The 24,991-nt window shown below is 57.5% G+C and overlaps 1 protein-coding gene and 1 long non-coding RNA gene across 10 annotated transcripts in view; both read right to left on the bottom strand.

Annotated features, from left to right (window-relative positions):
• Positions 1–1,259, bottom strand: part of LOC140687725 (uncharacterized) — a 76,690-nt gene extending 75,431 nt beyond the window's left edge. Inside the window, exons 1-2 of the long non-coding RNA XR_012062221.1 lie at positions 1,091–1,259; positions 462–695 (exon numbers count right to left, since the gene is read on the bottom strand). This is a non-coding gene — a long non-coding RNA (uncharacterized lncRNA). The remainder of the gene's footprint in view (positions 1–461; positions 696–1,090) is intronic.
• A 2,712-nt stretch (positions 1,260–3,971) lies between these two features.
• The window catches only part of GRM4 (glutamate metabotropic receptor 4), a 141,408-nt gene continuing 120,388 nt past the window's right edge, over positions 3,972–24,991 (bottom strand). For 5 of the 9 annotated variants that reach the window (XM_072945225.1, XM_072945222.1, XM_072945224.1 and 2 more), the window contains 5 exons: positions 20,729–20,929; positions 20,388–20,524; positions 16,513–17,448; positions 11,063–11,309; positions 3,972–4,936 (listed from right to left, as the gene is read on the bottom strand). In XM_072945225.1, the coding sequence (XP_072801326.1) occupies positions 4,887–4,936; positions 11,063–11,309; positions 16,513–17,448; positions 20,388–20,524; positions 20,729–20,929 (1,571 nt within the window). In that variant the 3' untranslated portion in view covers positions 3,972–4,886. Of the gene's footprint in view, positions 4,937–9,261; positions 9,341–11,062; positions 11,310–16,512; positions 17,449–20,387; positions 20,525–20,728; positions 20,930–24,991 lie in introns of all 9 variants that reach the window. The other 4 variants (XR_012062208.1, XM_031688409.2, XR_012062209.1 and 1 more) reach the window with 4 other exon arrangements.

The raw sequence follows: 24,991 nt of genomic DNA, 5'->3' as shown, positions 1-24,991 counted from the left end.
GTTCTCTATCCAGTGACCAGAATGCAACACCTGTGCTCCCCTTGGGCCTCTAGAAAAACTTTGGGAAGCTACAATGAAGAAATGACCCATCGGACTTTGGGCAGAGGCTCAGCAATGGAGCTGAGCTCTGGGGGGTGGGAGTAGCGTTGTGGAGGTGGGGATACAGCTAACTAGGTCCTCCAAGGTCTCCAGCCAACCCCTTTCCCCTAATTCACTCATTCAACAAATAATTATTGTATGCCTCCAGTGTGCCAGATACTGTTCTACATTCAGCTGTGATCAAACTGACAAAAACCCCTGCCCTGGTGGGGCTGACATACTGGTGGGTGGTTGAAGGTAATAAACAAACCATATGAACAGAATATGGGGTGAGGTGGTCTCCCGAAAGTTGAGGGGAGACTGCGCTACTTGTGTTAAGGTAATCTGGAAGCTCTTTCAAAACCAGTTCTTTTAAAACTTACCTCTTCCCCGTTCCACACCTTCAGGTCAGCTGGTGTCTTGAAACCTGACTCCAGTACAGTTCAGTTGCCAACCATTGACATGTTTTGGAAGAATATGCCTTGACCCAGAAGCCTGGGGCTTCAGCGATAGAATTTTCGGAGACGTAGGTGGCAGGTAGGAAGATGTTTGGGGGCAGTGGCCTCCCTGAAACGGTGTGGGCAGCTGCCCTGCCTGTTCCCAGCATGCCCTGCAGGCTTAAAGAGTCTGATTTCAGACGCCCAGAAAGGCTCTCCCACCACCACTCACCAGCACCAAAATAATGACTGAAATGCAATTCCGGGTGCATAAAGAACTCAGTCAGAAAGAACAGCAAGTCACAAGAGCTCCTGAGAGCAGATACCAGGTGCCAGGCTCAGTTAGCAGGCCCTTCCTGCTAGAGGGAGTTTTACTGATTGATTATGGAAAATGTCAAACACCTGTAGCAAGAACTCCCCGGTGCCTGTGAGCAGCTCAAGGATCACCTCGTGGCCACTCAGGTTTCAGCCCCACCCTCTTCCTGCCCACTGGAATCTTCTGGTTTTCTGGAATACTGGGGCTGGTTTTATAAGGAAAGGGGGGAAGAACTGGAAGCCACCCCCCCAAACCAAACCTGGAAGAGGAGGACTCCAGAAGGGCGGGCAAGGAAAGCCAGCAAGGAGGGAGTCTTGGGCAGGAAGCCGGCTGGGCAGACCTGAGCTGAGGGGGCCTCTGGGGCCGTGCGCCCAGAGCGGGGCTCCTGGTTCTGCCAATGGGGTGGAGGATCCTGGCCGGGGGAGCCAAGCCCCATTTCCTGCCCCAGCTCCATCTCTCTTTGTTTTCTTTCCTTCCTCTTTTCCCCCACTCACTCACAATAAAAACATAATTACGGGCTTTATAAGAAAAAAAAAAGGCAAATTATGGTGACATGCTTTAATTATCTGCCGAGCAATGGCGGGCTGAATTACACAGGCAGGGCCTTGGAGGTTACCTAAAAATAAAGCAAGAAGCCTCATTACACGCTAATTGCTGCTTTTGCCAACTGAAGTGAGATTTTGGCACTGTGTACCATTCGGTGCCAGGATGTCTGCAGGGAAGTCCAAGCCCTGGGAAGCTCAGAGTGCCAGGGCCAAGGCCTGCAGGGCAGAGCAGGGCAGGACCAGGGGCAGAGGGGAGCTCTTGTGCCACGGAGAGCCCCTCAGCCTCCCCGGATGTTCAGTGGGTGCATGGAAACCCCAGGCTCAGGGGAGGGAGCAGCAGTCCCCAGTGGGAACATTCAAAAAAAAAAAAAGGGTCCATACTCTGACCTTTGGCTGGGGAGGGGTCCCACAGCCTCCTGGAGGCTCAGTGTCCTCACATGGGCCCCCAAGGACCCCTCGTTGGGCCTGGAGGCTAAAGTAATGCGGGGCACCTGGCGTGAGTTAACAGGCCACTCTCTGGCCCCCTTGCCTCTGCCTCCAGGGTCTGAGAAGACAGGATGTGAGAAACCGACCGTGGGACATGGGAACGCAGAACCAGCCCATCTGAGCTGGAAGAGCTCCATGTTTGTGTACTGCTTCTGATGCTGAGTCCCCAGGGTCCTGGGGGTTCCACAAAGGTGTCCTGTGTGCCCAGCCAGCCTGGCAGCTTAGTGGGCTTCTGCTCAGGGCTGGTAGCAACCTAGTCTGGGTATTGATCCACAGAAAGCTCCTGAGTGGCACTGTTCCCTCCTGGCTACAAAAACCCCAAGGTCTGTTACCACACCTGGCTGGTTCATCACTGCACACCCAGGACCTGGCCTGTAGTAGGTACTTAATATCTCTTAAATAAGGAAAGGGGCCTTATCAGATTTGTTTAGTTTTTCCAGGACTTTCCTGGTTTTACCACTGCGTAAAGTCCTGCGTCCCAGGAACACCCCCAGTCCCTGGTAACCCTAGGCCTGAACTCCACCCTTCCCCTGTTCCCCCAAACATATTTCAACCCCACGTATTGGCCTTTCAACACACAGTTAGTTTTAAGCACTTGTTCTCAAACTTGGCCTTACACTGAAGTGACCTGCAGGACCTGTAAAAGGGACCTTGGGACCCCACCCCCAGAGCTTCCAGTCCAGCAGGCCTGACGGGCCCATAACTTGATTTTCTAACAAGTCCCCAGGGATGCTGATGCTGATCTGAAGGTTCTGCCACTGGAACACTGACTCATCTGGCCCACTGGGCTGCACAGCAGATGCCTGTGGAAAATGCTCTTGGTCTGACACCCTAGATTTGCCTGATTACACTGGGGCACTGGGGAGGATCTATTCCAGGTCGCAGTCTAAGGGACCATCCTGCAAGAGCAAGATGATCCCCTCTCCTTCCCTTACACAAATATTTACTGAGCCTATAGTAGGTGCTGCACACGCAGGCACACACGAGCCTTGGGGAGGGCAGATTCCTGAGCACAGGTGTGTGCGAGGCCAGCCCTCCCCCCAGGAGTAGATGGGCTTAACTCCACTTAGCAGAGGAGCACTAACACGTGGCGTGATTTACTGCCCCAGCCTCACCTCTATGCACACTTCCACACCTACTCCCTGCCTGCCCCCCGCCCAGGTCCTCCCAGGCCCTTGGCCTCCGCACCCCACACCCTAGTCAGGTAGCAGAGGAGGTGGAAGGGGGTGCGGGTCCTGGGGGTGGGCAGGAAGGGGCAGGAGGGGCAGCACGGGCAGCCCGGGCTCCAGCTGCTGACTGTGGCCTCATTGTGCCGCCGGCTCTATAATTTACCCCTGGCAGGGCCCAGCCCCTAAGCTGTCACACTCCCTGCCTCTCAACCTGCCACAGAAGCACACAGCTGCCGTGAACACACTCACACACTTGCCACCAGCCCAGGACGGGCATCATGACATGGGTGCCATGTGGACTCACACCCACTTGGGCATAAATGGAGAAACGCTCACATAAGACAAACAAGTATGTATACAGAGGTGCAGGAGCACACACACACAGGGCTGGGGACACACACACCCATGCTGTGCACCTGGCCCACCTGGGCACACACCACACACTGATCTCCAGGAGTCACTCGTCATCTGAGCACCTGTGACCTGGAGACAGGAAAGGCAGGGGTGAGGCCTGTGGGTGCTGGGAGCCCTGGAAGGCAATTTCTCAAGAGGCAAGTGTCCTGGCTGGAAGGAGAGGAGGGGCCCAGATTATGGGATGGCAGGGTGGGGTCCCAGATGTGACAGATGTGAGCCAGAGGAGAGGCAGGGCAGAAGTGGTATCTTCCTTAGGGGCTGCAGGACAGAGGACAGGGACAGAGCATCCCCCTTACTTAGGGGACCCCCAGGGGTTGATTTCTGGAATCTCCCACAGTGCCCTGGCCCCTCCCTGCCCAAGGCCTCTCTAAGACCCCACTCGATGCTGGCCCAGGGAGCAGCCCCCACCGCCCCCCAGCCCTAGATCTCTATCACCCAGTTCCTCATTCCCTCTAACACCAGGCCCTCCAGCTGTAGGTTGAGCCCGTGGTCCACTGCAGGACCCTCAGTGGATATGGAGCCAGGGTGCAAAACCATGTGTTTATTTTAATTAGAAATGTTCTTGGTATAAAAACAATCATGCGCTACACATTGTCATCAATAACCATCACCAAACACCCAGGCACTGAACTCCGTGTCATCGGCAGGAGGGGCAGGCGGGCAGGCGGGCAGGACACACGGCAGACGGGCGGGGGCAGGCGGGCAAGCTGCGGGCCGCGGGGACACACAGAGGCCACCAGGAGGACGCAGCACTTGGCAACACACTCGAGATCTGTTTTTGTTTCGGCTTTTAGGGGGTTTGATTTTTTTTTTCCTTTTTTTCTCTTTTGTGGCATGGAAGATTTGGTGAATCAGGAAAAGACAGCAGGGAGAGAGAGCAACGGTGGACCTAAATGAAGACGAGCAGAGGGCTGAGGACGGGAAATAAAAGTGCACAAGAGGAGAGACCGGGTGGAGGACCAGTGGAAAGACAACGGAGCGCTGGAGATGGAGACCGCGTGAGGGAGAAAAGGCAGAGGCAGAAAGAAGATAGAGACACAGAGAGAGAAAAGGTGCTTCGAGGAGAGAAGAGAAAATTAAGACAGGGATCGAGACAGACAGAGGTCACCAATAGGACAGGCAGGGACACGGGACAGCACTAGGGCCCCCACAACCTGAGCCCCTGTGGTTTGGGGCTGAGAGGGGCCTTGGCCCAAGACACAGGATCTTGGGGTGGCCTGAAGCGGCCTCGGCCCCTCATCCACCTCCTGTTACCCACCCGGCTTGCCCAGGCTGCCCAGCAGTGACCACCGGGGGCTCTGCTGTCCTCAGCACCAAGCCACATCCATGGGCGCCCACGGGCAGGGAGGACATCAGCGGGGCCCCTGGGCATGGCCCTGGCCCGACGCACCATCCACGAGGGTCTCCGTCCTCCTCCTCCTGTGCGGCTCCAGTGGCCTAGCTAGATTGCATGGTTGGTGTAGGTGACGTAGGTCTGTTTAGTGGCCAGCGCTGGAACGAGAGACACCAGGGGTACCAAGGAGTCAGGCCCTGGCTTCTTCCAACCCCTCTTCCGCACAAGGATGGCCCTGCCCACAGCATCAAGTCCAGACTCCTGAACTGAGCATCCCCCAGACCATGCGCCAGCCCAACCCGGTCTCCCAGCATACCCCGCCCGCTCCCACCCGTGTGTGCCTGGAGGGCCCTTCCCTCTTCACTTTGTCCTCCAGGTAGACCCCTCTGTGAGCACCTCCCCCCACCAGAGTCCCTGTTGCCTCCTGACTCCACCCCACTTTAAAAGAATCATTTTTATTTGGGATATAATTACATAGCCTGAAAGTATCAAGGGAGAGTTTTTCAGAAGTTCAACACACACACTCTGGAAGAGAAGACTCGAAGAACAGACAAGACCAGCAGCCTAGGGGAGGTGCATGGGGAATGGAGACAGAGGAGATGAATAGTGGAACCAGAGAGGGGACCTGTGAGGCTAGGAACTGCTGTGTCTGCCTGCCTCCACCTTCTCCCCAGGTCCAAGGGAAACAGAAGTCATCCAGGCACCCCCTCAGCCCTCTGTGCAGCCACCCTTCCCATTTCTGGGTGTCCTGTCTTGCCTCAGCCTTGAGCCTCCCATACCTGCACCTGTCCCTCTGGCCCATGTTCACCAGTGGCTGCACGTCTGGGTGTCTCCTATTCCCTGACCCCAGCCTCCTTTCCCCACCCACAGCCAGGTAACATGAGCTTGCCTGAGCAGCAGGGGTGCCCCCACCTCCAACCCACTGGGGTCTGCACCACACAGCAGCCTAGGGAGGGGCCAAAGAAGCATCACCCCTGTTTGAAAAATGAGGTACTGAGGTCAGAGGGGTGAGGCACCAGCCAGGTCCTAGTTTTGTCCTGTTCTGACGAGGCAGAGGGTCTCCCTTGGTGGCCTGGAGCACCGCCCCATGAGAGTAATCAAGGGTGGAATTGCTCCCTGGGGTGGGGCTGCTCTGCTGGTGTCAAGAGAGAAGACCAGATGGGAGAAAATCACAGCATCTTTTGTCCTAAAACTGTCTTGACTCCGTCAGGATCCTGACAGCTCAGAAAAGGAGGTGCACCTGCCAGGCACCGCCAGGGGCATGTGACTGGAGAAGGACATTGAGGGGAGCAGCTTGGTGGGCTGCATGCTGACCAACCCCAACCCTCCTTTCCCGGTTTCCCCTGGGCTCGTGATCACCAAGGTTAAGGACCACATTTCCCTGACTCCCTTGCGGCCCCGCGTGGCCCTGCATGACAACGTTCCTGCTGATGACGTGTGTCAAGGGCTGTGTGCGGCTCCCATGTTATTTGTTTACAAGGTATTGTTTCCCCTGTACTTCCTCTTCTCCCCTCTGTGGGCAGAAAAGACACTAAAGTCAACCAGCCTCAGCCACGAGGACAGGACAACCCTCCAGGAGATGATGGAATGATAAAATGGAAGGAACTAGGGTCCCCGCTCCCACCCACCCACCGTGTACTACAATATCAGAGAGGAACAAACATTTGTCTGATGTGAGCCACTCTGTCCTGGGGCTTCTTTGTCACAGCAGCAGAACTGGAAGCCCACAAATACAGGCAGGACTACTGTGTCCCACTCTCGGGAAGGGGCGGGGGGACGTGGGGTCCCTTGAGTGTGGGAAGAAGCAAAGTTGCTGGTATGTAGAGTGAGCAAAGGGGACACCATGGGACCATGGGGGAGGCAGGAGGATCAGAGTGCAGCTGAGCTCAAGGAAGAACCTTCTCCAGGCCTGAGCTGAGGGCGGAGTGGGTGGCCTTATGCAGTAGGTGAGCTGAAATAGTCCCCGTCAGCAGAAATGTTCAAGCAGAGAATGAACAATCACTGCACTGGGCAGTGGCAGGGAAGTTTCAAGGTTTAGGTGCCACTCAGACGGATGCTACTGGAAGGAAATTGTGCCCATGACATCCAGGACAATATTAAGAAGAGCACACCCCTTATGTAAAGAACTCCCACTTCATTTCTAAAATGGCCCGTGTCCCTCCAGGATGCTGGTTGACCAAGAGGGGAGAAGGACCATCCATGGGGTGGTTTTGATGGGACAGCATCCAGGAGGGGCCTGGGCTTGGGCGCACTTGGGAAGGAAGCTGAGCAACTGGAGGCTGGGCCCGGGGATGGCAGAAGGTGCTGAAAGGGAGGTGGATGGTGTGAGGGAGGACAGCTCTGCTGACAGGGGCCTCTACCTGCACCCCACCCCACCCCACCCCCACCCATGACCTCAGGCAGCTCCTTCCCTGCCCTGCCTGTGACACGACAGGAGTGGTCCTTTTTGCTTAGACTTCTTTCCCTGAGGGGCTTCCGCCACCCCTACATCTCTACCCCACACTCTCCCTCACCATCAGCAAAAGAGCCAGCAGCTGGCTCTGTGAATTACGCGCCTGTAGGCCAGGCTGGTGAGAATCAATTCCCCAGGGCTCCATCACCCCTTGGGTGAACTGATAAAATTGAGTTTCCAAAGCTGTAAACCCGTCAGCAGCTCCTGGCTCATAGGTGAAGGAAAACCTCTACAGGGGCAGCAGCAGCAAAATCTCCACTGACTGCAGGAAATGGGCGACTGAGGGCAGCAGTGGGGGCACCGAGAGCAGGTGGGGGATGAGAGAGTGGCAGGGAGGTGAGGGACAGCTGGGTACCTATTCTCCCTCTAAGACCAGCGCTGCCTCCTCTAGAAAATCCAGTCTGTGGGTTTCAGAACCTGGAAGCACATTCGGCCCTCAGCTGTAAGCCAGGGGCCCCAGAGTCCTTTAGTGGGGCCTCAGTCTGACCATCTGGAAAATGGGAGCAGGGAGGCTGACCCCAGGAGTTAACTGTGAGTTCTGGCCAAGACTCTGGACACTTGCAGTCCAGGCCTGCCCTCACCAGTTTAGGGGATCTCAGCACCTGCCAGGTGGCCTTCCTAACAAATTGAACCTCTCAGAGCTTCAACTCCCTCATCTGTAAAATGGGGTGATAATAAACCCTTGGCTGCTCTCGGCCATGGAGTAGATGGAAATACTCTTTAAGCCCTGCAAAATGGTGGGCAAGGGAGCAAGTCTGAGGACACAACGATGAGGACAGGATGGGGATAGCGACACTCCAGGGGTATCCACAGCATAGCGGGAAGGGGTGTGGGCAGAGGGCCCCCATCCATCCCCTGCTGATGACAGGCCCTTGCTGCGGGCTTTCAGTCTCCGCTGCCTCAGATAACAATTAGCTGGGCAGCAGCAGGCACGAGCTGGCAGCCCCCATTTGTCGGCCCTGTGTTTCTGCCTAATCTGCCTGCAATCGGGCCCTTGAATTATTTATTCTGTTGTTTGTTTAAAGATACGTGGCCTGCCAGTGACAGAGTGAAAAATGTCCCTGCTCCACAGGAGTGACACCTCCCCACTCCCCCTGCTCACACCCCCTCGATCTGGCTGTTCCCAGAATTAATCACCCCACTCCCGTCCGGCGCCTCCATGGCCCCTGTTGTCACTGCGCTGACAGTCAGGGTGAGAAGCACTGGTCTCCGGTCCTTCCTGAGGGTGTGGGGGAAGCTCTCACCATTCCCTTGCAGGATGCAGGGGCCACAACCCTCCTCATCTGGCAGGGGTGAGTAATTGTCCCCTGCCCCCAGGTGACGAGCCTGAGCAGAGGCGGAGGCAACAATGTCAATGAGGTGCCATCAGCACTCTCTGTGACAGCCCCACCTTGTGGTCCCCTCTGGCCAGTCACAGCACCGTGATCGCCCCACTCTGGGGTCAGGGTGCTATCTCCAATAAGACCCTCGTGGTCTCCAGAGCTGACTCTCATGAGCCCTGGAGCAGGGCTCTGCACTAGCAGAGTAGGGCCTTGAGGGATGGGACCCAGGAAGGGTGGGTCTCCGTGGGAAGGAGGAAAATGGAAGTCAGGAGTGTGGTGCAGGGAGCAGCAAGGGGTCCCTGCTCAGGATGGAAGGGCCTGGTGAGGGGCTGCATTTGGGGTTTCTGCACATCTGGGTGGACATGAAAGGTCAGAGGTAGGGAGGCCCATGAGGACACTGGCCCTTCTCATCGCAGAGAGGAGGGCTCACGGGGCATCTGAAGGCTGTAGGAAAAGGAAAGCCAGCACTGTGGGAGGAGGAACAGGACTGGAGAGAACCAGACGTCAATCGGTGAAGGATTTAGCCAACAGAGGCTCATCAGGGGTATGAATCAAAGGAAGGGCATGTCAGAAGCCAGGTCAGCTGCTCAGCACAGAGAATGGGGCCCCCAGAGATAGGGGGGCCATATGAAGTCAGGGTCAGGGGAAAGACTTTGGGAGGGACCAGCCAGTCACCACCTTGCTATGTGACCTCAGGAGAGTCACTCACCCTCTCTGGGCTTCAGCTGGGGAGACAGCCCAATCCAGGCCTCACAGGACTGTGAAGATCACTCAAAGGGGAGAGAGCTCTGGGAAGTGGAAAATCCTGTTTGGATCTGGGAAGGGACTTCCCTCCTTTCCACGGTTGATATTCTCTACAGGTGGGAATGATGCTGAGAAGGGAAGATCCCCCAGAGTCCCCGGGCGGGGAGCCCGTAAGAGATGCCACCCCAGCCCAAACACCTGTGAGTCGAGGTCTCCTGTTTCTCCTGACCTCTTGGTAGGTGACAAAGGGGCTCTCTCTGGAGCCTGTGCTAGCCTATGTCCCTCTGGTGCCATCAACAAAGCCCACCTCCAGCCCTTCCCCCAGTGCTAGAGGGAGGAAACAGAGTGCTACCCGCAGGTACCACCAGGATCTGAACCTCTCCTGGAGAGAGGGGCTCTTCTCCTCCTCCCCCACCGATGGGAGCCCCCTAAGACTCTCAGAGAGTGGGGAGGCAGGAGGAACTGCCATTTATATCACTGGGGCACTTACAGGGTGTCCAGGGAAGAAGCCAAGTTCTGCTGTGGGGCAGGGGTGACCACAGCAACCCCTCGATGCCTGCCTACCCAGGAGCGATGGGGTGTGAGGCCTACGGAGGCCCACCCCAGAGGCTGGAGGCTGTGGCTTGGCCCAGACCAGAGGCCTCAGTCTGTCCAAGGAGACGGGACAGTGGTCAGGTCCAGCCTTGCTGCTGTGTGGCCTGGTTAAATCCCTCACTTTTCTGAGCCTCCCTTTTTCTCATCTATATCCTACAAATGATTAAAAATACCTGCCTTTCCAGGTTGCTGTGAAGATGAAAACTGGTATGTGGTAGGTGTGGCCAATAGTCAGGGTTCAAGAAACAGTCACCGCTATTACTGGTCCCCTGACACCTAACATGCCCCTCACATGCCCTGCCCCTCTCTCCTCTCCGTCCCTTCTTATCACGCCTAGGGCTGGCTCCAGGGAGGATAGGGAGGTTGGCAAAGATGCTGGCCTTGCTCTGTCCTGTGCACATCTCTTAACCTCTGAAGGACCAGTCTGGTCCAGGCCTAGACCCTGGGCCTGCCCCTCGGATGCTGAGGGCCCTGCATCTTCCCCTCCCTCATCCCTCTCAAAGTACAACCCTCTACAGCTGAGGTCTCCTTGGACACACCCTAGAGAACCACCACTCTGCAGGCTGCCCTCCCCACCATACCCCTCACGTACACATCCCAGTGCCCGTTTTCTGAGTCCCCACCTCTCAGGGCCCTGCCAGAGGGGGCTGGGCAAAGCCAAGCCAAGTGGCTTCAGCTGTTCTAGTACCAGGGCCACCACTCCCAGGCTACCGAAGGGCCAGAGAGCAGGGGCCCTCTGGACAACCCCTTCCCCAGGGGACTGAAAGGGCAAAGGCCCAGGTGTGGACGCCAAGGCAGAGAAATCCCAGGGTCTCACGTCACCCTGCCTGAATGAGGCTCCCCATGGCCTCCCCCTAGGTGGGCAGAGATCCTAGGAAGAAGCAGGCTATGGTTGGGGAGGGCATGTGTGGGGCGGGACCCTGAGAGCCGGGCTACCAGGATGGGATGGGGCACAGGGGGCTAAGCTGGTGCCTCAAGGTTCTCTGGAGCTCCTCTGGGTGGGAAGTCGCTCACCTGCGGCCTCAGGGCTCTCCCAATGCCCCCATAGGACCAGGTTTAGGGTGGGGTTGGGTAGGGGGTTGGCCTTCTCCAGGAAGGGGTGGGGCCCACCCAGGGAGGGAGAGGGGCTGGGGCCCACCCAGGGAGGGAGAGGGGCGGGGCCAAGCGCTCACCTGGGGTTTCCAGGTTCTCGCAGAGCTCGGACTTGGCCTCGCCGTTGGGCCGGAAGCTGCCCTTCTGCGTGAACTTGTTGGACATGGTGGCGGCGGTGACGACAGCTTTGAGGCTGCGCTTGCGCTTGGGCACGTTCTGCTCCGGGTGGAAGAGGATGATGTAGACCTTGGGCATGTAGAGCATCCCCAGGGACACCGAGGCGCTCAGACTCACCGAGACCGTCAGCGTCGTCGTCTGGATGTACAGCTGGGGGCGGGCCGGGGACGGCGTCAGGGCGGGCACTGCCCTGGCCTCATGGGGGCCCTGTCTGAGGCCCACCCCAGAAACAGACAGAGCCGAGGACCCCGCCCTGTGTCCCGCTGGCTTGGGCAGAAGGGAGTGGTGCGTGATATAGAGCTGGGAATTTGGACCAGAATCTCTGGATTCAGTCTGGCTTCATCACTCTGTGTGATCCTGGACAAGTCACATCCTTGTGCCTCAGTTTCCTCAGGTGCAATATGGGCATATACTTACTACACAGGGCTGTAATGAGTTTCAAATGACTTAATAAATGGTAAACGCTTGTAAAATAATATCTGGCACATGGTGAGTGCACAGAAGTGTTTGCCACTGGTATGTGCTGTTTGGTGGAGGCCCCCAGAGGAGGGACCCTCAGGGGACAGCTGACCCTCCTTGGGAGCAGCCCCTGCCCAGGGCTGGGAGGGAAAGGAATATCTGTGTGTGCCTTGTAGTAGCTCCCACTGGCCATGGCACGTCCCCTCACCCAGGCCCTCCACGCCACCCTGTGAGAGCAGGCAGTTGGCACAGGAGCCACAGCGCCTGTCATGAGCCAGAGATGGCAGTGCAGTCAAAGCTCATTTCACGCTCACTCACCAGCACTAACGGTGACAGATGTTTAGCAAAATGAAAGTCCATTAATCTGGGTGTCGGGTAATCCGTTCTTCAATCATGGGTCCTTCCAGGCAGGGCCCGACAATTCCCACTGCCCCAGCCTGGGATCCCCTCCCTGCCTCCTCCCTCGCTCCTGGTCCTCCAGGACTCAGCTGCCCCCTCTGCCCACCTCAGCCAGGGTGGAGGCCCCCAGGTTTGGGCATGGGGAAAACAGGAAATGCTCTGCTCCCTCAATCTGCCATTTCCAGGCCTGGGCGGCCTCCCCCAGGGCCTAGCTGATGTACCACCTCCTCCAGGAAGCTCTCCCTAACCCCCAGTTCTAGCCAGTCCCCCACAACACCATTCATTCCTTGCACTCAGCCCAGCAGTGGGGGACCTGGGTCTGGACTTGCCTCTGGGGGTCACAGGGGCCCTAGCCTCATCTGGTAGCCTTCTGAAGGTAGGAGCCACGTCTTCCCGTCCTCATGTTCCCCTCCATCCCCTGCTCCTCTCCATAAATACCTCACGACCTGGATCTGAGGGCCTCCATTCCAGCCACCCTTCCCTGGCTTTCCTACCTTTGAGAGAGGGGCTGGAGAAGCCCTAGGGTCCGAGGGGAAAGAGGTATGTGACCCTGAGAAAGTCTCATCCCATCTCTGGCCCTCAGTTTTCTCATCAGTGTGGTAAGATGATAGCACCTACCTCACCCGAACCACAAGGCTACCCAAGCGCAGGCTGCGAAGCCACGTGAAACTTACACAGCACCGGGGAGAAGGAGGCTGGGAGCGTGCAGAGGCCGCTTCATTTGCCACCATTCAGAAAACGTCCCAGGCCCGGGAAAATGAGAGCCATTTCCCTAGTGAGCAGCACACACCCCTCTGAAAACACAGACAGTCATTCCCAGTCCTCACACGCAACCCACACTCTCTCCCATGGGCACAGTGCTGCCTCCCAGCGTGCGGACTGGGAAAGGTCATGACAAACCCGTGGGAGGGTGCTGGCCACCACTCCCACCTTCTGAGATGGCGCCAGTGGCCAGGGCAGAAGGGGTGGAAGGGGACAGCTCCAGAGTATCACCACAGACCCTTGGGGAAAACAAGGGAGATCTGGGAGATCTGGGCTAAGCAACAGGCTTGTTATCTGGGTCTTCACCATTGGACTGGGAGTCCCCTGGGGACAGTGTCTCCTCCATTAGATTGGGGTTTCCCTGAGGGCAGGGGTGTCTCTCCTTTTACACTGGGGATTCTTGGGTATAAGGGTATATTTCCAGGACAGATATCCATCTTAGGCCCTTTACCCCCAACTTGTTGCTGGGGGTAGGTACGGCTGGGCCAATACGGTGTTGGTGGGATGGGGTAGAGGCCCCCTCTCTGAGCAGAGTGAGCCCTGTTGGGGACACAACCCTGTGTGAGGGCCAGCGGCATGGGTTCCAGATCCCACTCTGCCCCGACCCACTGAGGGATGCTGGGCCCCTTCCACTGACACGGAGTTCCTTCCATGGGCATGCACGCTGGGTTTAATGCTTTGCCACTGCCATCTTGAATCCTAAATAATTTTTGAACAAAGGAACTTCATTTTCATTTTGCACCAGCCCTGAAAGCCAGCCCTGAGTACAGTATTCTGTTCTATTCTGTTTTTCAGCCTAGGAGCCTTTCATTGGGGCCACTTACAGCTGAGATCACACAACACAGACACAACCCCAGGGTTGCCCGAGCTTCTAAGAAGCCTGGTGGTCTGAACCAGAGGGACTTCAGAACTCACCTCCTCCAACCTTGCTTCATTCAGAAGCTCAGAGAAGAGGGGGGCATACCCCATGTCGACGCCATCAAGGGCAGAGCTGGGTCTCATGAACACACGCTGGTGTAGGCCAGCCTGCTGTGTAACTCTGGGCAATTCCCTGCCCCTCTCTGGGCCTCAGAGGAGATCATCTCAGAGGCTCCTTTTCATAATCAGCGCTGAGGGGAGCCCTTAATGGGGGAGAAATCAGAGGCAGGCAGAGTTGCCTGGAGAGATGGGGGAAGGGTGCTCTGAGGAGGGCTGGGCCCCCCAGCACGTGGAGGTGGGCGGGTCTGACACCCAGGATGACAGGGACCATGCTGGGGAGCGATGTGCTGGCAGGCAGCCGGGGAAATTGTGGGGAGGCGGAGCAAGGGGCTGAACTACCACGCTGTCGGCCTCCCAGCTGCGTACCTTTACTCCCTGAGGTGGCGAGGGAAGGGGACTCCTGGGATTGTTGAGGGTAATTTCTCAAGCTGCCAGCTCCCTGGGGTGTTGGGTGGCCTCCCCTACTGGATCCATGGGCCCCAGGGCACTGCGAGGCATGGGGGCCTCTGCCTGCACCTGCCCTCAGCAGGGAGGGCCTCCCGCAGGCCTGCGCGGGTGGAGACCTGGCGCACAGTGTGAGCTGCACAGGCTGGTGGCTTTGGCTCAGGTGTGCGGGGCGGCCTGGAACCTCACTGCCAGCCTCAAGGTCTGCTTATAGAAAACCCCCAGCTTTCAGGGCCACCAATGGAAGACAGGCCACACGCCTCTGTGCGCCAGGCCCGAGGGATTCAGGGCAGAAGGCACAGCTCCTGTCCTGGAGGAGCTTTTGGAGAAGAGGTGGGCACCTCCCAAGGAGGCCCCAGAGTTGGGGAGATGCCCCAGAGCTGTAGGGGATGGGGTGGGCTCAGGTGTGGCTCTCAAGTTAGAAAGAGCAGGGTCAAGTCCAGCTGCGCCTCCTACTGGCTGTGTGACCTTAGACAAGTCATTTCACCTCTCTGTGCCTCCATGTCTCCATCTGTAAACCGAAATGGTGATATCTACCCTAGCCCATTGTTGTGGTACCTGATGACCACCAGGCGAAGTGCACCCATCCAGGATAGCTTTGACCGCAGCCTCACTGATGCCAGCCATCCATAGGAGCTCACCCCCAGGCTCAGGCTTTAAATGCTGCCCATAGGATGGCGACCCCCCAACTACATCTACAGCCCGGACCTCACCCCTGAACCTCAGACTCATATAGTCAACCATTGACTCAACAGCTGCACTTGGATGTCTCATAGGCATCCCAAACCCAGCACGTCCAAAGGACTTCCTGATCTCTGCCTCCCATAGGCTCCTCTGTCATCTCCCCTGCCGAATGCACAGACCCTCCTTCCTTCCCGTCACTCACACCAACAACCGTGGAGTCATCCTTGACTCTCCTCTGCACCTCTTACCCTACATGCACTCCATCAGAAATCCAACCAGCCCCACCTCCAGACACAGCCAAATCCCCTGCTGCTCACCACTGCCGCTGCTGGTGACCTCCTGTCAGGATCACTTAGAGTAACCTCCGCCCTGGCCATCCCACTCCAGGCTCTCCCTCCTCAGGGCTCTACTCGGCAGCCAGAGGGGTCCTTTAAACCCACATCACAACACATCCCTCACTGCTCAGAACCCCACCAGGGCTCCCTTCTCACTTGCAGTAAAAGCCAACATCCTTCCCACAGCCTCTGGATCCTATGCCATCTGCTCTGCTCTGGGTCTCTTCTGGCCTCGTCCCCACCACTTACCCTGAGACTCCTCAGCTCCCGCCTCCTTACAGTGGGTAAACTGCTTTTACACCCCTCACACTGTGTGATTGTTGCAACACGTGTAAGAACCGTAGGGGAAGGATCATGGCCCCAAACTACTGATGAAGAAACTGAGGCAGAGAGGCCAGCTAGCCTGTCCAGGATCCTACAGTTAGACACAGAGGTGGGGTCCTTGGAGCCCCGATTCTCCCTGTCTCTGGCCTCTGACTTCAGTGACTCGCAATCCTTCAAGATAGCCTCTGCCCCACCGCCCAGAACCCAGGCAGTGCTGGGGCTGTAATGTGGGCAGAGGCCTTTGGGGTGAGTCTAGACCCTTAGGTCAGGCCGGCAGAATGGCCCAAGAGAGCCAGCAGGAGGCGGCCCCTTGGCAGCTCCAGCCAGTGGAGGGAGGGCCCTCAGCTGACATCACCAGGCCCCTGGCTCACGGGCTTCAGGGCAGCTTGGGGCTGGGGAGAGAGGAAGTGAGTACCCGATATATCACCCACCTCAGGGACCCACGGGGATCCTGTGTGAGGGCAGAGAGGAGGGCAGACAGAGGAGGAGGAAGAGAGGAGTAGACAGAAAGGAAGAGGGACTGAGTAGGGAGAGAGGTCAGGGAGAGTCTAGAAGAGAATGAAGGACGAAAGAAGGGGCAGCACCCCAGGCTGACAGGGAGGAGCGAGGAAGTCGGGAAGGAGAAAGCAAGGAGAAGAAGATGGGGTGAGGAAGGCAGGGAATGAGAGACAGGAAAGAGAGGAGAGGGAGAGGGAGAGAGACAGAGAGAGAGGCGGGAAGGGAGCCGAAAGGAGAGAGACGGGGGCAGAGAGAGAAAAGGGAGACAGGGCAGCAGAAGAGGGAGGGAGGGAGAGAGGAGAGAAACCCAGAACCTGGAAAAACACCGAGACAGGGAGGGAAGGCAGAATGAGGCATGAAAGAAGGCATTTCTGGAGCCACGTGAGAGCCAGCCAGCCCCAGGAGGCTGTCTCTTGCCCACTGCCCTCACTCCACCCCACCCTGCCCCGCCCCCGGCCCCGGCCACTCACCTTGTCAGCTGACTGCGAGGTGCCAAAGAAGATGGGGATGAAAGCGAGCCAGACAATACAGGTGGTGTACATGGTGAAGCCGATGGGCTTGGCCTCGTTGAAGGTCTCGGGCACGCCGCGCGTCTTGATGGCATACACGGTGCACGTGACCATAAGCAGCATGCTGTAGCCCAGCAGGCAGATGAGCGACAGGTCCGAGATGTCGCACTTGAGCACGCCCCTGGCGAAGCGGGGGTCGAGCGTCCGCTGGTCCTGGAAGTCCACCACCGAGTGGGAGGGGTCCACCACAAACCACACACAGATGCCCAGCAGCTGCAGGGAGATGAGGCTGAAGGTGATGGCTAGCTGCGAGGCGGGGCTGATGAAGCGAGGGGCGCTGACCGACCGCTTGCCCTGCTCGAAGATGCGGTAGATGCGGTTGGTCTTGGTGAGCAGGGCTGCATAGCTGATGCTCATGCCAAGCCCCAGGAAGATCCGGCGCAGGGAGCAGGTACCCAGGTCAGGCTCAGCGATCATGAGGAAAGTGGTGGCGTAGCACAGGAAGATGCCCGCCAGCAGCACATAGCTCAGCTCGCGGCCCGAGGCCTTGACAATGGGCGTGTCGTTGTAGCGCACGAAGGTGATCACCACGAAGAGTGTGGCGGCGATGCCCACCACGGCCAGGAAGAGGGGCAGCACGGCCCAAGGCGAGTCCCACTCAAGCTTGATGATGGGGATGGGCTGGCAGCCTGTGCGGTTCTCTGTGGGCCGCATGTCGTAGGGACACGTCTTGCAGGTGTAGCGGTCCACCTGGTACTGGTACCCCGTGCAGGGCTCACAGTGCCAGCAGCAGGGCATGCCCTTCACTGTCTTCTTCCGCTCGCCTGGCTGGCAGGGCAGGCTGCAGATGGAGCGGGGCAGCTGCTGCCCACTCCCCGGCCAGTGCATCCGCTCTATCTGGCAACGACAGCGCAGAGGAGCAGGCCTCAGGTCAGGCCGCTTAGTGCCCTGGACCGCCCTACTGGCTGGCACCCTGGAGACTCACACCTGGATCACCCAGTGAGACGGCTAAGACCCAGTTCCCCGGGCCCCACCTGGATCAGCTGAATCCAACAGCTGTATTTCAATAAAGCTCCCTGGCATGATTCAGACCCAGCTGACCAATGGGGAATCCTGCTCAAGGGTCAGATGGAGAAACCGAGCCCAGAGACCAGCAGTGACAACCTAGAGTCACATGGCAGGGCAGGGAGAACCTGGGAGTCCTGACTCCCAGCCCGTAAGGCCTTGCTACTCACAGTGGTCCCCAGACCAGCAGCATCAGCATCACACAGGAGTTTCTTGGAAATGTACATTTTGGCCCACCCCAGACCCACTGACTCAGAATCTGGGTTTGCACAAGACCCTGTGGGTGATTCACGTGCGTACTCGAGTGGGAGACGTGCCACCCAAGGGCCTCCTCTGGGTGGCACAGGGAGTTGGATTCAGCAGGGAACAATGAACAATGGTTTAGAGGACACTTAACATGTGCCCAGGGGTTAGCGTTTCTTTCCATATCGCTCTAAATGAGTGCTAGTCACTGCTGTATGTCTCTGAAGACACAATCACTGCGAGCAAAGGAGCCCCAGAAGCTGGCATACCCTACTGAACATGGGTCACAAAGTTCTGGAAAGTGAGTGAGAGCTCCAAAGAGTTCCAGGCATTGGGCAAAGGGAATCTGACCACACTCTAGAGCCGCGCTGTTCTAAATAAAGTGGCTCTTGTAATAAGAGATTATGCTTAGACTGATGCGCCCTTTGTGCCAGGAGCTCACTCCTGGAGAAGGAATAACCAGTTGGTTCGGGGCCTAGGGGAGGGTTTTGGAGCTGAGGAAAAGGCTGAGTGAGGTGGGATGAGGTGGACAGGGTGGGGAACCCAAAGACGGCCTCACAGTAGATGGAGAGAAAACCTTAAGGAGCAGGTGTGTCCTGTGGCTCTGGGCATGTCAGGGTTGTGTGGTCCCCTAGAGGCCAAGGAGCACTGCAGTGACCAGGGCCACCCACCGTCCTGCAGGAACAACAGGGCGGGACAATCCCTGGCACCAGAGCTGTGACACTGCAAGAGGAGAAAGGGAGACAGAGGGTGACAGTTGGTGTTCTGGAAAAATCTGTAGCTCCAGTAGAAAAAGCAGTAAATGAAGTCCAATCCTGGGATCACAGCTCTGTGGCTAGCTGGCTGTGTGCCCTTGAGCAGACACCACAAACTCTCTGGGCCTTTGTTTTCCCACCTGATCCAAAGACAGCAGATAAGAGGCCACTGTGCCCTCTGTGACTTATTGTGGCTTCCACTTGGAAGCCCTGTATATTTCACTGAAACAGCCCCAGGAGGGCAGGGGCTTTGAATCACTTCCCTGCTGCATCTTCAGCCTCCAGCTCAGGGCTGGCCCACAGTGGGGCTGGTGAATCTCTGTAGAATGTAGTAAGAAGCTATGAGGTCCAGGCACCAGCATGAGGCCGCCTCAGTTTCACACCCTGGAGGAAGACAGTGCAGGCAGGGGAGGCCCCCCAGCACAGCCTAAACTGAGAGCTCAGGATAGAGTGGGGAAGGTGTGGTGGTCCAGGACCAGCCCCACCTCACCTCCTCCTGCCCCTCGGCTCCATGCTAGGGGAGGGATCTTGTATTACTGGGGAGGGGACTACTGCCACCCCTCACCCCCCCAGTCTTGCCTTCACTTACCACACCTTTAGAATGGGTTAATAACAGTGTCTGCCCCAGAGGGCTGTCATCCTCACAGTAAGGTCACACGCTTAGAACAGTAGCTCTCCACAGCAGGTGCTCAGTAAGGATTAGCTGCTGCTGCTGGTAAATCGAGTCACTGCCCGCCCTGTCCCACCTTCCACCCGCTGCACCAGAATAAGATGTGCCTCCTTTTGGGTTCTGTCCCACACAGCTCCCGCCTGCCCTGTTCTGTCTGTCTCCGCTCAGCAACCCGAGGAGCATCACTATGGGAACGGGCTCTGTCCCTGCCGTGTTGTGTGGCCTTTGGAACGTCCCTCGGGCTGGGTTTTCTGAGATATTTCCTCTGACTTAGAATATTGTCGGGGATAAATGAGATCATAGGCAGAAAGTGCTTTGAAGAGCTCCAGGGGCTTGCTGCTGGACGAGATCATTACAAGAGGGGACAGCAGGGACATGACACAACTCCCCCAGAATCTGGGCCTCCTGAGCCTGTTTGGTCCACCTAGATCACACTGTGCCCACACCAAGCATGGCTCACCCTTCTCCTGGTGAGGTAGAGACCAGTCCACAGGCCCCTCCTCAGGGGATGAAATACAGGTCCTTTCTCTCCAAAAACATGGCTTTATTCACAGCTAGGGGCAACGAGGACCTGGAGTGGGGGGAGCCACCAAGTCCCTGAGACAGCCGTGAGCTGGGAAAGTGTGGCCAGGAGGACCCAGGAGAAGTCCCCTCATGACACCCAAAAAATGATGGCCTTCCAGTGTGGTCTGATGGCACTGGGAATGTCACTCTCAAACAGCTCCCTGCCTACACCAGAAATCTCACGATTTGACTGTGCTCTTTGCCTTAAGAGATCATCCTTCTCTGTCCAGACGCACCCCTGTGGCTCCTCACTTTTCTTCCCTACACCCTCCAAGACCTCGAGCCCCTACATTTCGGTGTGAACTCATCTGTCCACAGTTCTTGCCCCACAAAAGGGCAGCAGGCAGGGAGGCCACAGGCCAAGGGTAAGGGCAGGGGCAGAAAGGGCAGCAGAAACCCAGCTGCCCTGTTCCTCCATTTTAGGGTTGGGGGGCTTGAGGGCCCTCTGAGGTCTGGGGTAGGGTATGGAAGGAAGGGGAGGGCCTCTCTCCACCCCCATCCCCCCAGGGCCCCTCCCTGCCCTGCTGCCAGGCGCTTACTCTGAGGTGCAGGTGGTCAGTCCAGGAGCCAATGACCTTGTACTCGGCAGAGCCGTTGCGCAACTGGTACTGGTAGATGTCATAGCGCCCTGGTGCGTCTCCATTCTCATTGAAGGTCACTGGGTTCCCCGCGATGCCTGTGGGGCCAGGGGGGGTCACACACTCAGTTTCTTTGTTGAGCCTTCGCACAGAGGCAGGGAGGACCAGGAGCCCGGGGCAGAGACACCTCTGCATGGAATATCTTAGGAGGTTTCACCCCTCGGAAGCATCTGAAGAGACACCCCCAACTCCCACCCTATGGAGTCCCCAGGGTTGGGTGGTGCCCTGTACTGCGCCCCCACCTGAGAAGTTGACGCTGCGGATGTACTTGAGCAGCTGGGTGCCGTCCACGGGGTCCATGCGTGGGCAGAGCCCCACACGGCCTGGACACAGGTCCCGGTGCATGGCGTGCAGGGCATGGCCCATGGCGTACACCGCGTCAATCACAAACTGCACCTTTCCCTCCTGCTCGTATGCAGAGTCCTGCCCAATGCGCTCTCGGTCTGCAACCAAAGACTCAGAGTGGGGGCACCCGTGAGGCCTGCCATCCTCACAGACAAGTGATGGGAACCCCAGCAGCCCCCTGAGGCCCAGCGAGCCCATCTGTGCACACCACAGATCTCTGGACTCCATCACCCCAGGGTATGGTCTTGGGGAGGCACCAGAGGGGGATGGTTCTGAAAGGTCCACTGCCCTCACCACTGCACCACTAGGCCCTGCACCCCAAGGCTCCAGAACAACCAGGGCAGGCCCCCTTGTCACTGTCACCCTTGGAAGGCAGTGAGTCAGGGGTCTCCTTTTGGCTGTGGTGCCCCCCACCCCTGAGCCTGGCCTGGACTAATACGGGAGCAGCTGGCCCTCACACAGGCTGGGAAATCGCCAGGGCAGGAACTGTGTCTGTCGATGAAGGCAGCGGGGCCCTACAGCAGCTCACCCGTGGGGAGCCACTCCAGCCAGGGGACGCTGCCCCACCACAGGGCACAGGTGGAGAAACCAAGGCCCAGAGAGGGTGAGAGATTGGCTGCAGTTCTCTTGGGATTCAGGTCCTAGGCCACCTGATGACCTCAGTGGCTTCCAGACGCCCCAGACACCAGAACTCACTGTCATCCTCAACCACTCTTCCCCATGTCAGTGGTCCCCCACTAGCCAGGGATGGTGAGCTTTGCAAAATGGGGAACCCACCCCACACACTCCACCGCCTTCTCACTGTAAACAGCAGTGGCTCCCCAGGGCACCATGGCCTTGGAGCTCTAGCCTCCCATCCTCACCCCTTGGGCTCTGGGCCCTGTGCAAACTCTTTGGCTGCCTGAAGCCTCGATGTCCTCTGGGGAAAAAGGAGGTCATAACCCTGCCTCAAAAGAAGTGCCATGAGGCTTAAGTGAAATGAGGTACAGGAAACACTTGGCACAGAGTGGGCGACCACGCCACATTACTACTGTGCTTAAGTGGTCAGACCAGACAGATGGTTTCAAAGGTGGGCTAAAGAGGTCCCTGGGCCAGAGTAGGTCAGGAAGTCTTTCTGGAGGAGGAGCTCCTGGCCTGGGCCCTGGGTAATCATGATAATGAAGAAGGACTGCTAACGTCTGTGGAGCATCTACTCTGTGCTAAGCACTGTTCTAAGCTCTTTAAGGATATTAACTCATTGAATTCTCACAACAATGCTGTGAGGTGAGTAATTATCCCCATTACAGAGATGAAAAAGGATGAGGCACAGAAAAGCTCACTGGCATTCCAGGACCATGCAGAGCTGGACTGGACCAGATGCTCCAGCTCCCAGTCTGTGCACTACACCACGCCTGAGAGATTGTAAGAGCCGGATTGCAGGGGGAGGGCAGAATAGTGGGAGGAGAGGTCAGGAAGGGGCAGGGGCTCTGAGGTGGGGACATGGGGGCAGGAGGATGGCAGAGGGGAGGAAGGGAGAGGATGGGCAGAGTGCTAGGGAAGTCCAGCTTCCTCTCCCAACGGCACACAGCATGCGGCCTCCTCCCTCAAGGCCAGGGCAATGAAATTCACACACACACGCACACACACACATGCACATTGGTGCCTCCCTGCTAGAAGGCCAGTTCTACACCTTACAGAGGTAATTCCCCAGCAGCCAGCAGGGTGAGTGGCTGCACCCACATCCAACCCCATAGGCCACTGGCCTGGGCCTCCAGTGTCTCATGTGGGGCCAGGTTGAGGCTCCAGGGATCCACAGATCACCCCTAGGTTCCTGCATTTTTAGCAGTGAATGGTCACTGTCCCTGCTGCCCAGGGCTCTCACGAAGCTGGTGGCACATCTCATATCCCTTGGCCACCAAGACTCCATGACCAAGGTCAGAACCTGGCTCCAGTATCCCAACCTCAGGGTCAGAGATCAAAGGTCCCAGTACTCAGACTGGATGGTTTAGGGGCAGATGTCCAGGTGGCTCTGGGGGCACTGTTGAGTCCAGAAAGAACCCACAGCTTCTATGGTGCAGTCTCGGGGCTGGAGACAGGGTGGTCTTCAAGGCTGCCCACCCGGCTCTCTCGGCAGTCAGCTCAGCCCCTGGCTACCCACTACTACCATTGCGTTGCATTCGCACAAGATAGTCTGAGCTGGAACCCCAGCTCCACCACGTACTCTAGCTGTGACCTTGGACCTGCCACCTCAGCTCTCAGGCTTCAGCTTCCTCATCTACAAAATGAGGGTGATAATGGTTCTCACCTCACAGGGTCAGGATACTGTCCCTAGGAGGATTAATGGGTTAATATTCACAATGGGTCATAAAGAAAGGGCTGGTGCTGGCCAGGTGCTACAGAAGTTTGTTAAACACAAGGGCACAAAGAGGTGGGAGCTCTGGGAGGGCAGAGCTCTGTTCACGGGCAAAGCTATCTCTAGACTACGGCACAGAGATAGGCCAACAGGAGATGCAAGTTCTCCAGCTGGCAGCCCGCCCTCTTGTCCAAGGCTTCTGATCACAGGTTGTGACAGCCAGGAGAGAAGCACAAGGGATAATCTTGCAGGGTGACAGTGGGGGCTGGGGCAGCATCGCCTGGAAAGCCCCAGCCCTGGACCCCACCCCCAGCCCCTGGGTCCTGCCCTCTGCATCCCGAAGACCATAAAATACCACTCCACTCCCCTGCAGCTCCCATCACACCCTCATTTCATATGGATGAGAGGCTGAATTATTAACCAGGATGAAGGGGGAGGCTGCGGTCACTGCAGAGAGGAGGCAGTTCTCTCTCAAGGCCAAGGACACACTGGGCCAAGGGACCTTGGCCACATCGCCCCAGCTGAGCTGCCCTTGGCCCCTCCTTTCCCTGTCTTCTCAGGGGTCCCTCCTCAGTGGGTCAGGCTGAAGCATCCATTCCTAGACTACTCAGGTCCAGGACCAAGTCCACCTCCACCTCTGCCTGGGGAGGCTCCCATGGGAAGGGCTCTGGGGTCCTGTGGACTGTAGGCGGCCCTTCAGTGCTGCCCCTCCAGGACCTCCCCCCTAGAGTTGTTAAGGTGCCAGCCATGGACTTCCAGAGGCTTCCCAACGCATTTTCACGGCCTTGACTTTTGTCTCAAATCTGGCCCCAATTACAAATGAGAAAACGGGAGCAGTGAGGTGACGGGCAAAGGGCCTTTGTTTGCGAGTGAGTGGCAGGCCTGAGCATGCCCCCTACACACACACACACACACCACTCAAACTCCAAGGGCCCTTCCCCTGAGCCCCACAGGAAGCAACAAAGGACAGAGCCTAAGTGTACTCACTTTAGGGGAGGGGGGCAGGAATTACAAACACAAACTGAAGAAGGTCCTGAAGGTCAGAAGATGTGCCCATAACCATTTGCTGAAGGATATGCACCATTTGCTGCATATCCTTCAGCAAATAACCCTGCGGCATGGCTGGCATTTCCTCCTCTCCAAGCATCGGAGAGGTAGGCTGGACTGGCCCCCTCACAGAGGAGGTAACTGAGAGCTGCCCGTGGTCGAGTGATGTATGCAGACTTGCAGGAGTCCTGGCGCCTGGCAGGCACTCACACACACCTGGGGACTGGCCTGCCTGGTAAGCACCAAAGCTAGGATTTGAACCTGGATCTCTCTGGTTCCAAAAGAGTTTCTACCACCCTGAACTGTCCCTCCCCTTCTTCTCCCTCCATGCAGCCCCTGACCTGCCTCCTTCCCCCTTCTCTGGGGCTCAGGTCCTGCCCCAGTTGTCTGGCCAGGCCTAACCAGGAGCTAAGGATGCCTGTCTGCAGGGCTACAGGAGAGAGGTGGCCATGGAGGAAAGCGGGGGTCAGAAAAATCCCCTCTATGAGTGGGCGGGACCCCCAGGCCCAGGCAGGGGAACTGCAGTTATGGGAGGATAGGAGACACACTTCTGAGAGCTCCTGGAGGAGATAAATTCCAGACTCATGGCAGCGATGACAGCAGCAACAGTTTGAGGATGTCCTAATTGTGTCCCGGGGCACACCGAGCCCGAGATGCACTTGGCTCTGCCACGGGTGACAGCCAGCCGAGCGAGGAACCACCCGGGAGAGGATTTTCTCCATCAAAACCCCGTAGCTGTGGTTACTACGGTGACTGCAGCCTTTGTCTGCAGGTTGTAAAT

This window comes from Vicugna pacos, chromosome 20, assembly GCF_048564905.1.
Source record: "Vicugna pacos chromosome 20, VicPac4, whole genome shotgun sequence".
Classification (NCBI taxonomy): domain Eukaryota; kingdom Metazoa; phylum Chordata; class Mammalia; order Artiodactyla; family Camelidae; genus Vicugna; species Vicugna pacos.
The sequence above is the reverse complement of the archived record's forward strand: the minus strand, read 5'-3'. Positions and strand labels throughout refer to the sequence as shown.